This window comes from Athene noctua, chromosome 7 (genome assembly GCF_965140245.1).
Source record: "Athene noctua chromosome 7, bAthNoc1.hap1.1, whole genome shotgun sequence".
In the NCBI taxonomy this organism is placed as follows: Eukaryota; Metazoa; Chordata; class Aves; order Strigiformes; family Strigidae; genus Athene; species Athene noctua.
Genome location: NC_134043.1, coordinates 23,127,875 through 23,143,853, shown reverse-complemented (window position 1 = coordinate 23,143,853; position 15,979 = coordinate 23,127,875). Strand labels below are relative to the sequence as shown.

Genomic DNA, 15,979 nt, shown 5'->3' with positions numbered 1-15,979 from the left:
TTTGAAAGTAAGAAAGCATATATGTTGCTTCTGACTGTATTGTTATTTTCTGTCAAAACTGCATTGTTAAGTGGTTAAGAGTGAATTACTGTCTATACTGTCTATAAATGCGGTAGCATTTATCGCTCCAGTTCACAGAACTGGATTTCTAATTGATGTTTTTCTTGAGAGATGACTAGCTACCAACAAATTTGCAATTGTTCATAGAGTTCCATAAATCATGAACTTAGTTTCAATTTAGTGTTTTTAAATATGAAAAACATGGAGAACATTTATTTAAAAGGATGCATTGCTTTTATAATTTGAGACATGAAAGCCTCTCTAAGAAGCTTATGATTGCATATTTTGGTGATGTTGTTCTATTATGTCACTGTAGTAAAAAAAAAAAAGATGATGCAGGAAGCCTGTCTGCCCTATCCTAAGTGACATAAAATCAATTAAACACTCCTGGAAATTATTTTGAGCGCAAATAAAAGTAAAACTCAAAATCTGTGTTTTTATTTAGATGTGTATAATGTGGGAAACTACAGAATTTTTAACTGAAAATTTGGGGTCCAAATTCCATGCTGCTTTACAGTATTTTGTAGCTAAGCTCATATTCACCATTTGTTTTGTTTTATTTTCAGATAAATATGAGAGAGAAGCCAATAAATATTGGAATGAATTTTACAAGACTCATAAAAATAACTTTTTCAAGGATCGTAATTGGCTGTTTCTGGAGTTTCCAGAAATTCTTCCAGAAAAAATGAGAGAAAAGTTGAAAACAGAAGAAAGATCTTCAGAACACACAAAAATAAATAGTATCGACAGTTTTTCATGCAAAAATGAAATGTTTGAGGAAGGAGAAAAATATTGGAAGAAAAATTATGGAGGTGGTTCTACTTCTGTACAAGGATGTGTATATAATAAAACACAAGCAAAATCTCTTACTGACAATCCTCAGGGTAAAAACTGTGGAGAAGAACTTGGCAGGCTAGACTCCTTCCCTGGTAGTGATGCCAGTTACAGAATATTAGAGGTAATGCACTGCCAATGTTCTATCCCTCACATACAAATCCACTTAATTTCTCAAAAGCCTGATAAAGACATTTAGTCAGCATCAAGAAAGTAAACATTTAGAATTTTACATACTACATTGATTTATAGCAGAAACTTTCAGAGAAGCCTATGATCGGGGCTTTGTTTTCCCTTTAAAGTTTCTCCCAAATCAGAATTTAGGGCTAGATTTTCAGATTCCATTTTCACTGGAAGTTGGGTTTCTAATTTCCTTAGGAAAGTTTTGTCTTGAAGTTCAGGTACTTGATGCATTCTTGCCAACTGTGAAATTGGACAAGAATACTGCATTTTCCTATGCAGTTTGAGAGATGGATTCTCTCTTAACTTTAGAAAGGTGTTGAGGAGAAATGCGATCATAGAAGTGATTTGAGGATTATAGTATGAGCTGTTTATACCTTCTATGTCCAACGTACCTTCAAGTCTAATGGGTCCTACCTACCAACTTATTCAAGACAAAAATTTTAAAATATGAGGTTTTATTTGCATGTTTATTTTAACTTTTTGTGTCTCTTCTGATTTTAGGTTGGTTGTGGTGCTGGAAACAGTGTCTTTCCAATTTTGAAAGTTCTATGGTATGTAGTGCTGGATTTTTAATTATGAAAGTTCTGTTCTCATCTTCATTTGGTAGACCCGTGTTGCAGGAAACGTTGAGTGGACTGTTTTAATAGCTCACAGACCACAGGTAATGTTAGTAGCATCAATATAAAATAATACTCAGCCCTAGTCTCAGGGGGACAGCATTTGCTGACAAGGTTTGTCTTCAGGTGCATTCAGACTGATTTCTTGTAGTTAGGCAGGTGAAATATTCTCTTGTCTTATATGTCACCATAAAGCTGCCAAATGTCTCCTGAAAAGACCAGAATCAGAGACAGTAGATAATGGCATGTGGTCTACTGATAAGAAGTTGTATTATTTCTGAATTTGGCTGGTACACTTGTCACACTGCTTCAGGTTTTAGTGTCAAGGAAGGCAGAAGTCCTGTATTGCATTAATTCCCTGAAACATCTTAGTCCACTTAGCTTCTGGTTTTAGAAGAAGCTGTTACAACAGCATGTCCTCCCTTCCATCTAGGCAGGAAGGTTTTATTGGAAAGACTGTGTATGTATCAAGGGTTGAAATAGATTTCTTTTTATTCATACTTCCAAGAGCTTGAGTACAGCAGAGTTTGTTATTCTGTAAATGAATTCTGATTGCTAGTATCACCACTATACAAGAATATTCCATTTTGCAGACACGGAAACAGAGAGCAGGGGCAACTGAGTGATGCATCAGGGTCATACATGGAACCTATTAGTGTTAGCAATGCCTCTTCATCCCAAAACAAATGCTTTGCCTTAGACAGCATATAATGAAAGGGGAGCCGTATTTCATATGAAAAGTTTGGAAAGTAACATTATATGGGTAAAAGATAGCATGTGGCTGCATTAAAAAAGATGAGACAAACTTTTGTGTTTTCCTCACAGGAGGCATTAGTCATAGGTTGGCACTTCTGATAATTAAGAATCCACTCATTAGGTATTTTTCCTGGAGGTCTGTATTATTATGCAAATCCTTCAGTCAATCACATTGGTTGGTACATTGAACAACTCACATGTTTGTCTTGTATATGACCTGATGGAAACATCTCTTATCTCTTAGCAGGCCTGGCTATATGGCACAGTTGGTTTTACTCTGAATTTAATAATATTAAAATTGCATTTTTTAGGCATATAAAAAGAAGCTGGTGTTGAGTATGAGTGTACGCTGGCTACAGAAAAATTTTCTACTTATGTTTGAAATGTAACTTGTAAACCACTTCTCCCCGTCCCCCTTAAAATTTAAGTTACTGCTTTTTAATATAGTGCATCATGAAATCACCATCCAGATCAATCTGTATCTTTGACTTTCTACATAGTTCCTGTTCTGCTCTAAAAAAAAAATTGAAATAACATCCTGTACCGGGTCTGTCTGAGCTGAAATTGGTTTTCCCCTATAGCAGCCCTCATGGTGCTGTGTTTTATGTTGGGAGCTGGCAGGGTGTCAGCAGCACACTGGTGTTTTGGCTACTGCTGAGTAGTGCTTACACAACATCAAGGCTCTTTCCAACATTTCCCCCCCCACAGTGGGAAGGGGTGGGCAAGTCAATGAGGTAATCAACCTTTCCAAAAGGAGTGGCTGGGTCCAAAGCCTGGCTCCATGGTCTCATCCATGATAAGTATCTGAACTCACCAACTCTCATGGTGGGCACAGAGCTGATAAAATTTTGCTCAGCAACAAGGATGGAATGTATTTTTGTCCACAAGGGTTCTTGTGTTGAGCCCTCAGAGAGAGGTCACTAAATTACCTGTGTATACTATGAGATCTTACAGGCACTGCCAGAGTTTATTGGTTCCCTTTCTAAAGAAACCACTAGTCCAAAATCTCAAATTTTTTAAAGAGAGATTAATTGATAGTGAGTTGACCGTGAGGTCATCCCAGTGGGTTTTGAGGGGCTTGCTCTGTTTCTCTTAAATGAATTCTTTGGAGATGAAAAAAATGTATCCCTAGAGTTCCTAGTATCTGATGAATGGTATGAGGAAATTTGTAGCTGGCATAGTCTTGGATGGGAAAGGAAGGGAAAACAGTACTACAGGAAATACTTATGCATCTTAGCTTACGAAACAAAGGGATGATGGAGGGAAACAACCCATATTACTTAATTTCATCAAAAGCTCAGCAAGATGGTACATGGGAACCCAAATCTCTACAGTACTGTGGATGACTTTTGCAACACCCCACCCCTGCCCAAATCGTATTGCTAATTAAGCTGCATAATGACAGAAACTTAACGCAGTGCTTCTGTAAAAAAATGTGACCTGTTAATGTGCATTTATGTAATACAACACCAGGACATTGTCATCAATCCTGACAGCCCTCTGTGACCTTTATTCTTTTCCTTTTCACTTCCTCTCTGACAAGGCTGTAATTCTCCTTTTTATACTAACTGCCTGTTGGTATTCTTATGAATTTGTCTGCCCTATTGGTTCATTACAACCTATGTGGCTTTCCATGTGCTAGACATCAGTAAGGCATGCTTGATCAAACCTGTGGAGAACCCCAAAGAGCCCTCTGTAGTCCATGAACACTGATGTAGACTTTCATCTTTTACAGTAATAATTTTTTAACTGATGTTGGTTTTGTTTTCTTAGCAATACACCTGGAACCTTTCTATACTGTTGTGATTTTTCTTCAGGAGCTGTGGAGCTGGTAAAGGTAATTCATATGCTCGCCTTAGAGTACCTTATAAGCCTGTAATTCAGGAGGCTGCCAGGAAGCCGTCTTCATGAAAAAGAATGTGATGGCTTTGACAACTTTTAACTGAAGTTTTCAATATTCCAAAGAACAAAGTCTTACTCTATGCAGAGAGGAATGAATACCATCAGTGAGCTTGCTTCTCAGCTTGAGTAAGATACCAGACAGAATAGGCTTTTATATGAGATGTTTTACAATGCTGAATAATTGAAGAAAAAAAGTTTCTTGAGTCACAGTAAACGTATTAACTACTACTGTTCTCTCTGTGCCACCTTTCATCTTTTTCCTGACAGTCACATTCGTCCTACAATTCAGCCTGGTGTTCTGCCTTTGTTCATGATGTGTGTGATGATGCTTTACCCTATCCTTTTCCAGATGAGATCCTGGATGTCATTCTCCTTGTCTTTGTGCTCTCTTCTATTCATCCTGACAGGTAAATGAAGACTAAAGGGCAAAGCAAATGGGTTAAATCTCTTTTATCACTGGAGATTTTCAAGAATAGCAAAATAAGATGATGAGTCTTTAATTTATTATTTAGTAAGCTATGATATGTATAAAACAAGGTATTTTAAATGCTGTTTCCCATATTCAGGCTTTGACTGGTCAGGCTAATTCATTAGTGGGCCTCCTGTCTCCATCAAAATACAAAGGATTTATTGTAACTAAATACATCCCTATTAAAAGTGATAGTGATTCAAGAAAATTAGAAATTTAAAAAAAGACCACTAGTCTTCTAGAAGGAAATTATTCTTAGTGATCAAAACCAAACATTCATGATTTAACACCTTACAATTTGTTGAAAAAAAATTAGGTTGCTGGTTTAGCCACACACAAATGCTTACATGCAGGCTTTTAAAACAAAATGCATTCAGAATTTTATAATTTGTTTGGATTAAGAAAACTTGATCTAGTTTTCATGCATAGTGTTATGTTGAGCACTGTTCACCTTGTTACTAATGCCATTCATTGTCTAATGAACCAAACTTTGACTGTTGAAGCTGGTTGATTGTGAAAATGCCCTTTATTTAATGGGAAAAATGCAAAAGAGGCCACATAACTCCTTGACTCTTCCTTTAACTAGATGATATGAAGAAAAATACATGCTGTATGTGTGGTAATACATTTATTACTTTAAGAGTGTCATTAAAATGGGCTTGGCAAACAGACCAGTACTTGCCTAAGTCTGACAACTATTTCCCTGCCTAAGTTATTAATGATTAGCTTTACAGAAAAATCTTTCCCATATAGGATATTGCTTTTTCCTGTTTGTTCAGAGATGAGCACATGAGTCATGCAAAGCCTGGGTCCAGATTACAGAAACAATTCAAGCAGTAGATTTCAGATCTCTGTAACTGTGGTGATGGTGCCAGGAAGAAATTGGACAATAGAGATGCATTCATTCAATCACTTTGCCTGTAGAAGCAGTAATCAGATGTTCTGTCAGAATTTCTGTGGATCTTTTCCTATTGGTCATTTGAGAATGTTTTTGTCTTTTTTTTTTTTTTTCTTCCCCCATGTCAGCATCTAAAGGCTCACATGGATGCTTTTGTGTGTGTCTGTATACACACATAAAGATTTCTGTGCAATTATCTGTGTTGTAAGACCCACTTTCCAAAGATTTGTTAGTCATTGCTGTCATCTCATAAAATTAAAATGACTGCAGAAAGGCAAATGTAATCCAGATCCATCTTGCTCAGTATACACTTTTTCTGGAAACTTGAAAGTGGGAAATGAAGAAGAAAGCCAAGAGAATGATGATGCAGAACTTACGTATTTTGGAGACCTGGAAAATATACATGAGAGGGGCACATTTAGGACAATTGTTACTTAGTGATTTCTCTTCAGGCTATTGTATTTAGTTTTTGATAATTGCTGCTTTTGTATCCCATTTTTAACACATTTCAATTCTGCTAGAAGGCCCCTCTAAAAGCTGGTTGCAGAATTTGAAAGGTATTTAACTTTCTTCAAGCTACGTAATTAACGTGCTCTAGTCCTACGGGATGAGATTTCTCAAAGCACTTGCACTTTTTATGCATGTACGTTTTTTCTGTGTGCACAAAACTTATGTTATGCAGGCAAAGTCTGTAATTCTGTGCACAACTACCCACCTTGAACAGTCTTTTATTCTTAGGTGGTCCTTGAACAGTCTTTTATTCTTAGGTGGTGCTGCATTTTCTGTCTGTGGCAGCACACTTGTTTACCTGTGTTGAGCATGAGCAAAGAGGACAACTTTTAAAGTACCTAGCTTCCTCTGAGGGAATTCCATGCTTAAAAAGTATATGCTGCTTTTTGTTCTTGTTTGTTTGTTTGGAGATATGATACTATTTTCTGATGAACTACCTCCTAATTCCATCCCTTAATCAAGGTAAGATGCCTGCACTGCTGTTGCATAAGGACCAGATAGCACTAGTGCTTGAGTTCTGGCATTCCTGGGGCAAGGTGGTAAGGCCACCTGAGAGACAGGGATGGTGTAAGGATGGTGTCTTGGTACACAGTAATGGTATGCTAATTTTGTATAGTTAAGACTTCTTTAGCGCTTTTCAGATACAGAACTCTGCCTTTCCTTTCTATTCATTTAGCATTCACTCTGGCTCCACATCTTCTACACAGTTAGTCTGCTTCCCTGTGGGAGGAATGCTTAAATTAGGCAAGTGGACTTTTCTACATTGCAGCCTGCCAGGTGCAGCCTGCCTTCCATAGTTTTTCATGAATGTGGAAAACCCGAGTCCTTCAGTTTATTCTGAAAGTGTGAGGCAAACACAAGTGATTTTTCATTAGTAACGTATTTTGTAGAGTAATGCAAATGTATTTATGAGAAGCTCCAAGATAAGGTTACAAAATGAGAATGAAGATGCTCTAGTCTAGTTACAGAGAAAGAGTACTGTGTATGGTACTTTTTCTATCATACATACAGCAGGCTTGTGTAATCTTGGTAAGAAGAGTTGATGTTAGATACCACCAATATTCACAAACTTGTCAGCATTTTGGAGGATGTAGACTTTCCTTCTCTAACTGGCAATATCTTTATATGGAGTTCTGCCAGATTCCTCTCCTGTGATACTATGCAGATTCTTCTTTCCATCCTCAACCATCAGGTGTGGAGATACCGATTTTGTGTGTATGATCAGTACCTCCATAAAGAAATCAAATAAGTTTTTGTCTGCCTTCCAGGCCCTTGATTTTACTGTGAGCAAGAAGGCTCAACCTACATTCACTGTTTGTCAGATATCTGCCTGACCCATATCACCCACATACTCAAAAGCTGTGTTTTAATCCATTCTTGAGATTCTGTTGAAGTGGACTCCTTTTCTCTTTCCAGTTTGTATTCTCTTACAGTTCCTTTTAAATTTTTGTTTTAGAGGCTTTTTCATAAAGAGTTCTTCCTGATTCAAGCATCTAGAAAGAAACAGTTATGTTTGCAAATTTCAACAATATCCCATCTATTTTCTAAGGATGCAAAGGGTTGTAAATAGGTTGGCTAAACTACTGAAACCTGGAGGAATGTTGTTATTTCGAGACTATGGAAGATACGATACAGCTCAACTTCGTTTTAAAAAAGGTAATTCCTGAATGCTATTATTGCAGTTCACTGTTCATTTTAATTCGTTTGGAAAAAAAGTGACATGTCCTTTTTCATTACTGCTCTAATTTCTTAGGTCATTGCTTGTCAGAAAATTTTTATGTACGAGGAGATGGAACCAGAGTATATTTCTTTACCAAAGGTATGAAATGGTATTGTTTTATAGAAGGGGTTAAGTGTCTCTCAAGATGATTTGGGCTATAAAAGCACATCTGAGAACAGAAATTTAAAGAAGGCTTTATTGGCTTTTTTTTTTAATTCTCTGCTTTTACAAAGCCCAAAGCTAACTGTTGTAAGAAAATAATTCCTTTTATGTGTACACTTGTTGCATCTGGGGTTCTGCAAGGTTGCTTACAAACATCACTGGAAATTTCTTGTTGTCTAAGCATTTCATGTCTAATGGTATGCTCAAATTCTGTTATTCAAAGATGTACTTGATTTATTTCTTAAAATTGAGATAAATGTGCTTGGAAGGACAGTTGGTAGCAGTGCTCTGACATTTTGTTCTGCAATTCCTGATTATGGATACCTTTGCTCTTTGCCCATCCATTCACTTGGTTCTGTTGGCAGTCAGCTTAGACTGATACATTTTAGCTATTGGAAATTGTGAAAGTGAGCATCACAATACTTTTTTCTTTTTACCTTCTGCAGCCTAGACTGTAAGCAATAGAGATGGCTCAGGATTTATCCCAGCCTGAGTAATTTTAGAAATGAGAAGGAGGATCTGGGACATATATAGGAAATCACTTGAATTCAAAGAGCCTTCTCAATTTTGAAATGTCTTGTTTTGTGCTTACCTATGACAAAGAAGCCTAAAGTTTTCCAGTGGTGTCTGATGAGGAGATAATGACCCTGGTATAAATGTGTGGATTGTCATTTGGCAGGTGAAATAGCATTAGTTCAATAATAGGCCAACAGTGACCAAATGGCATGCATTTGTTTTCCTTAACTGTGACATACTGAAATATCTGAAGAAAGGGCATCTGTGAATGCCATGAGTAATAACCGATGTGGTTTGGGCCTCAACATTTTTTTACTATAAGATAAATCAAGAGCTGTGAAAATTAATTTCTAACAAAAATACAAGCAGTTTCCTTCATTTTTAAAATCACAAAACAGATTTAGTTCCATGTTTGGTTGAACTGCTGGTTGTTAATTACTACATTCCACAAATGCCTTTTTTTTTTAATTCAAATAATTCTTTGTATGAGAAAATAGATGAGATATGGAACATGTTCAACTTGGCTGGATTAACCGAAGTACAGAATTTAGTTGATCGGCGATTACAAGTAAACAGGAAGAAAAAAGTGAAAATGCAGCGAGTTTGGATACAAAGCAAGTTCCAAAAACCATTGCTGCTATCTCAGAATAATCTTGAAGAAACTGCTGAAAGTCACCCTTATATATAATTGTACCATGAACTCCAGAAACCGAAGCAGATTTGAGTACGTATATTTCCTATAAATCTTGTGTTAGCCACTGAAAAGGAGAAATATATTGAACTGAAAATCCTTCCCTGTTTTTTTTGTAAATGTCTATGTGTGTGAAGATGATCTGGGAAAAAGCATTTCTGAATTCCAGGGTCTGGAACACATGTCCTATGAGGAGCGGCTGAGGGAACTGGGATTGTTTAGCCTGGAGAAGAGGAGGCTGAGGGGAGACCTTATCACCCTCTACAACTACCTGAAAGGAAGCTGCAGAGAGCTGGGTTTGAGCCTCTTTAGCCTAGTAGAAAGCAACAGGACAAGAGGGAATGGCCTCAAGTTACCCTGGGGAAAGTTTAGAGTAGATATTAGGAAGCATTTCTTTCCAGAAGGGGTTGTCAGGCATTGGCATGGGCTGCCCAGGGAGGTGGTGGAGTCCCCATCCCTGGAGGTGTTCAAGAGTAGGGTTGATTTAGAGTTTAAGGATATGCTGTAGGTGGGAACTGTGCTAGATGAACGGTTGGAATAGATCATCTCCAGGGCCCTTTCCGACCTAGATGATTCTGACTTCTGCTTTATATGCAATAAAGGGATGTGCATTAATCTATTCATAACTCTTACCAGCCAGTCTTTTACTTCCTTGAATGTGAATAGTCAGTAAGTATAAGCATGTATCTTGTTCCTGTTGAAATTCGCAATATCTGAAGTTTTAGACTGAAGCATAATTGTTTCAGAGATTTAGAGAAACAGAGTATCTGTTCTCACTATCACTACAAGCTGTGCTGTTAATTTCTGAGTCATGTCTCTTACCCACTGTTTGTCTTTCAACTGTATATCCTCTTTGGGGGGAAATTTCTTGGTGCATAAATAATGAAGACAAAAATCTCTTTCTGATTTGCATGTACGTTATTTTTTCATAGTAACTGCATGTGATATGCATAGGTATCTGATTAGTCAGTGATTGGCATCCTCCACTGCGACTGACTTATTCCTCTCAAGTCTCTACTTTTCATCTACATGCTGATCACAAACATGCCAAACTCAAGTTTCTGTAACAGCTTAGTGACACATACGTTATATTGAAAGTGCCATAGGTTGTGAACTGAACATCATTTAGAATAGAATTGCCAAAAGAGTGCTGAAACTAAATAGTTAACATTTGCCTGGATAAATACAGACATTATTTTTATGATATGTCAGATACACTAGAAGGAGGAACAAAAAGAGTAGTCCAGAGTATATTTTATTAATGTTGTTATGGGATATTGTAATCTCACTAAAATGGTGACCTATATGGCAGCTGAGGTATTTTTGTTGTTTACAGAGAGAGATTGCTTGCTTAGGGCTTGAGTCTTAGAAAAAAGATACAATGTTTTTGTATTGATCCTAGTATTTAAAGATGCTACTTCTGCTATTTAAATGTAGTTTTACAATCACTTAGCCACAAGAAGAGGACAAGAAACAGGTGAATGAATAAAATAAATTGCTTACTTCAACAGGGGTACAGAATGCGTGTAATCTGTAACATGCATGCAGTTTTGAGTGCTGTTAATATAGTGACACTCTCAAAGTCTCTTTTCTTGCTTTTGTTTTAGTCTGAAGGGTAAGCTGACAGCCCATTTTCTTGCAAGTTGTTTGCTGCTAAGCTAAGTAGAACTGATTGTCTTCTAGAAAAAAAGAAATTACCTAAATTTAGATGCTAAATATCTTTATTCCCTTTGACAAGATGAGGGACCTGCTTAATTTCCATAAATCCAGTCTGTTTCAAGAATGAGGTACAATAAGGGGTCTTTGAAGATAAGATCTGATCCTGCATTTCTAGTGTATTCTAAACTCCCATTAGAGTAAGATACTGTTTTGTTAATTAAGTGGCTTAGGAAGCTTTGGTTAGCAATGGCATTATTGTAACCTGCAATAAAAGCCTTGTGGTATAAATCAAAGGTTAAAACATAGCTGTGTTTCTTCAAGCCCTAAGTCTTAAGAGACTGTAGCATCTGCCTGGGAAATGTAAATAAATATCTGCTTATATTTTAATTAGGTTGCCACCCTGTGCTATTAATCATGCCTTCTGAGTATGCATAGCTCTTGGTCTAGTACAAAGCATTTTCAGTTGTAGAAGTTTCCAGAAGGGTGATGGTGATGATAAGCTCTTGAGCATCATGCAGTCTTATTCATGTGTGTGATGTAGATTTTCCATGTGTAGAGACTAATGAAATGTTTGCTTTGGCTTTCACAATGATATGTTGATTTTGGCAAGATTTTAATATGCTATGTTGCTAGTTTAACAAAAATGTAACATCGGAAGAAACCAGACCCTGAATTCTCGTATGGCCTTGAGTAGAATCGGTTGTTTCTCTTCCATACCCTGCAGCATTAGTATTGGCTGCCTCTTTTAGAGTAATGGTGCCTGTTTTAGAAGTAGTAAGATCAGCTACTGCTTCTAAGTGTAGAATATCCACTGTAAAGTGAACTGTAAGTAGTCTGAAAAGTTGTAAGATTGATAGAAGGGTAAATGGACAAAGACATAGTTCCCAATAAGAACTTTTGAATCTGAGTAGGACTTTCTGTATTTTGGCTTAGTTTTTAGTTTTCAAAAAGCTTAATCAAGGACATGTTTTTAAAATACTTTCAAATTATCTGTATTAGTTGGGAAAAATAATATTACGATACTGGTAAAAGAAAGGCAAGTAGAACCACTGAAATAAAGGAGAGACGCAGACAATTGTATGGGAAATGCAGTTTAAAGTGGCTTATTGATAATTATTTCTGGATGAAAAAAAAATTAGGGTATTGCAAACAAAGTGTGCCCAGTGTAGAAAAAGGCTGTAAGTTTAACTTCTGAAATTTTTTATTCTTTAGTCAGATATGTACCTGAAATCTCTAATTATATAAATTTATATAAATTATATAAATTTATAGAAGCACACATTAGATAAATACTAAACATTTTATTTGTTAATTGCTTTTTTTTTTTGGTTCAGCATGACTACCTTCACCTACTGGTGAAGACGACTTGTGAATGTATGCAAATGGCAATTAGAGAAAGATAATACCGTTAGAATTAAGCTTTGGCTTAATTGGCTTTGGCTTGCTTTATCAACACTGTGTACTTTTTGCCCATCTCCACTGGTATTACATTTCTGGACAGGGATACATAAGAATGGTATTTACTGGTTTAGACCTTGCTTACTTTTTGAGCAAGTACAAGACAGCTATAAAGAAAGTGGCCAACCTTTTTTCCTACATTAATTCTGAAGTATCAAGTCAATAACAATTAACTCATATTAAAAATGTTGGTTTTTTTCCAGCGAAACCAAGGCGGGTGCTTCTGCCATATCTGCAAATCCACTGAAGAGGACAACCAAAATGCAGGGCAGACAGGGAGACAGCAGGAATTCTAGTGACACTAAGGAAAAGTTTCTTATATTGGAAACTGCTGTTTCTGTTTTGTCTTTTGCTTTGTAACTTGGCTAATGTGCAGATTCTGCTGTTTAATAATGACTAAAAATTTGTAACAAACCATTCTGAAAATTTGTATTAAACACCAGTGGAAATCACTTAACATAAATTTTGCTACTTTATTTTCATTTGTGTAATCCTTATTCACTGCTCTGCTGTGCTCTTTGATCTGTTGACATATGTCTCATTTCCCCTTTTTCCTGTGCATACTAGACAATTAAGCAGTTTCCACAGGAGCTATATACACAAACATTTGCAGTAAGGTTTGCTGGCTGAGTTATTTCTAGGATCGAAGCAAGAGAGTTTTATTTCCTTCTGTACAGAACAGATTGCAATTTTTTGTGTGTGTGTGAATCCAATCAATTATATAGATGCTAAATTAATATAGTGGTATTGGCTATGTTTTTTAATTATTTTAAGCCAAATATACCTTAGAGTATGCTGTTTGTAATGGCAGTGATAATAGTAGACAGTTCATACATAAATAATTTCTTCTTCATAGAGTGTCTTCATAATGGGGGGTTGAACAACCTTGGAAATAAACCATTTATGCATATTATAAAAATATTAAACATTGCTATTGTTAGTAATACAGGTCACTTTGCCTTTCAATATCTTATGTAAACTTCCCTCCGTGTTTGGAACAGAGATTGGACATGAGGGGTTTTTTACATCAATTATGTGCCAATTGCCCTCCTCTTGAGAATCAGCCAGAAATTGGACACATCTAAGTCTGCTAAATACAATGACAGATAATATACAGTAAGAACTACGTGGGTTGCCATGGACATCTTATCAGGTTCTTTGTTGATTCTTTGTCAGCTTTGAGCTGAGAAGAGAACTTCTCTGTCCAATGACCATCCTCACGCTTTACTAGTACCAAGCAACTAAAAGAAGAACTTGCCTGATTTGAACGCAAGAGCCATACAGGCAAGAGGGGAGGAAGACAAAGATGCAGCTGAAAGGCAGACAAGAGGAGGAGTGAGTGTTTTCCTGTGGGAACTGGGGTAAGAAGGAAGCTTGGATGGACTGACAAAGCAAGAAGAATGAGATGCAGAACTCAACAGGGAACTGAGGAACAGAACACCATGGGCACCATATAGGGAGATGTATAGCAGGAGGGGATGTGGCAGGGTGAGGACATTGGGGCTAGAAATGAGTGAAATGAAATGGAGGAGGCAAGAAGAAAAAGGGAACTGATCTGTCATAGAAATAGGGTGAAATGTGGGTAAACAAAGAAATTGGAATAAGGATTGGAGGTGGAAAGACCTACCTTCAAAGTCTTTTTTCCCAAGTGGTACTGTGTTTTCACACCTTAGTGGAATATTATAGTCTGTCTTTCATCATATGTGCACAATGTATTTCAATTTATTACAAAGATGGAATGTTTTATTTGTTGTAGTTTATATGTGCTGTGCACATGTTTGCAACAGTGCAGGCAGGTTTATGATACACCTGCTTTTGCTTTTTCCTTGGGGAACAATGTTTTTACCTCCTTTCAAGTAGAACTCTATAGTGACAGAAGCTACGCTCCTAACCTCCTGGGAAGCAAATACAAAAGAACAGAAGTGCTTGCATCCTGATTGTGTTCAATCAAGGTAGGACAATTAAATTTACTCCATATGTTCTGATGTTGCCCCATTTAAATCAAGACTATATCTGCAGATTATCACCTTGAAGTGCCACCCAATCTCAGTTTCTGTTATACTTGCATCTGTTCAACAGAACTTAAAAGAATTTGAATAAACTAGAAATACGACTTAAAAGGAAAATAGCAAAATAATCTTTAGGCTTTATCTGAGATTACAACAGTTTAGAGAAGGAATATATTTGTTATTTTAAAACATTCTCATGATTGCAGAGAAGCACTCATCCAAGATGCTGAAAATTTAGGTTATTTGAGGTATAACATACATCATCAAGAATATTAAAGCTAATACTTGTGTTACCTTTGGCTAACATTAAGTATACAAAGTTTCGTATCTTGTCAATTGTTACTGGGAAAAAGGAGTTAGCAACAAGCTAGTCCCATTTTCAGAGGATGTTTTATTGATCAGGTTACTACAATTTTGAGGGGAACTTGAAAGATTAAGAAAGCCAGTGAATTAGCTTAATGATGGCTAAAACCCACTGATTACATACACGATTTAATAAATGCTCAAAGAATAATCTGAGGATTCCTGTGTATTGATACTAAATGAACTTTTACATTCATTAAAAACACAGACTTGGTGTATGCTGCTAGTTACAAAAGCAACCAAAATGTTAAAATTTGTAAATATGGTGTAAAAATAGAATGTTCTATAGCTACTGCATAAATCCAGTGTATATCTCTGTGTTGTGTCCAGCTAGAAAAAAGATGCAGTAGAAATACATGGTGAAAATTCCTAGAGACATGAAAAAACTTCCTATGAAGGCAGGTTAGGGAAATGAATGATCAACAATGTGAGGAGGGCATATAACTTGTATTTAGAAGGTCTGGTTTATCCCTTTACATGATACAAAAAGCAAGATGAATTAGTCAAGTTGTCAGGCAACAAACCTACATTGATAAACATATACAGTGTGCCCTATAAAAACAAGGAATCACAATGTTCACAAGGCTAAAAGACTAGTGGGTTACCAAAAATGAGTTACATTAGATTTTTCCATTTTTATTTTTGTGTGTTTGAAACGGAAAATCTGCATACTTATTAAGATTTTAAAATGCCTTCAATAAAAAAAAAAAACAAACAACACAACAATCCTACAACCTTTTTCATTATCTTTTGTGAGATCCTAATGTTGCTCAGCATTAGAGCTGGAGAATAAAGCTGAATACAGAATGGGTCTAGTAGGCACAGTTTACTGAATTAAGAAAAGATAGAGGGGGAAAAAGTAGAAAAAAAGAGAACATAGTAATTGGCATGACAACATGTAGTCCTGTAGCAATCATACAGCAGTTAGTATTTTATATAGAATGACAAATTCAGTGCAGTGCTTTAGAGAGAGGGAGGGAGACATCAGTCTTATCACACTTCCCTGTCACGACAATATCACTGTAAACTGGCATTTGGATGAGCCAAAAGCTAAAGAATAAAAGTAACTGGTTTGCTAAAAGAGCAGACGATTAATTATGCTTGGGTCGGACTGGCTGTATTGGAGGGTTTCAGTGCAGAGGCAACATTAATTTTTTCCTTGTTTAGTGTCA

At 36.5% G+C, this 15,979-nt stretch overlaps 1 protein-coding gene across 3 annotated transcripts in view; it reads left to right on the top strand.

Moving 5' to 3' along the window:
• Positions 1 to 14,435, top strand: part of METTL8 (methyltransferase 8, tRNA N3-cytidine) — a 35,543-nt gene extending 21,108 nt beyond the window's left edge. For 2 of the 3 annotated variants that reach the window (XM_074910475.1, XM_074910474.1), the window contains exons 5-12: positions 627 to 1,018; positions 1,579 to 1,628; positions 4,224 to 4,287; positions 4,620 to 4,759; positions 7,779 to 7,885; positions 7,983 to 8,048; positions 9,125 to 9,351; positions 12,639 to 14,435. In XM_074910475.1, coding sequence (XP_074766576.1) covers positions 627 to 1,018; positions 1,579 to 1,628; positions 4,224 to 4,287; positions 4,620 to 4,759; positions 7,779 to 7,885; positions 7,983 to 8,048; positions 9,125 to 9,315 — 1,010 coding nt within the window. In that variant the 3' untranslated portion in view covers positions 9,316 to 9,351; positions 12,639 to 14,435. The remainder of the gene's footprint in view (positions 1 to 626; positions 1,019 to 1,578; positions 1,629 to 4,223; positions 4,288 to 4,619; positions 4,760 to 7,778; positions 7,886 to 7,982; positions 8,049 to 9,124; positions 9,352 to 12,638) is intronic. The other variant, XM_074910476.1, reaches the window with a different exon arrangement.
• Positions 14,436 to 15,979: the final 1,544 nt, after the last annotated feature.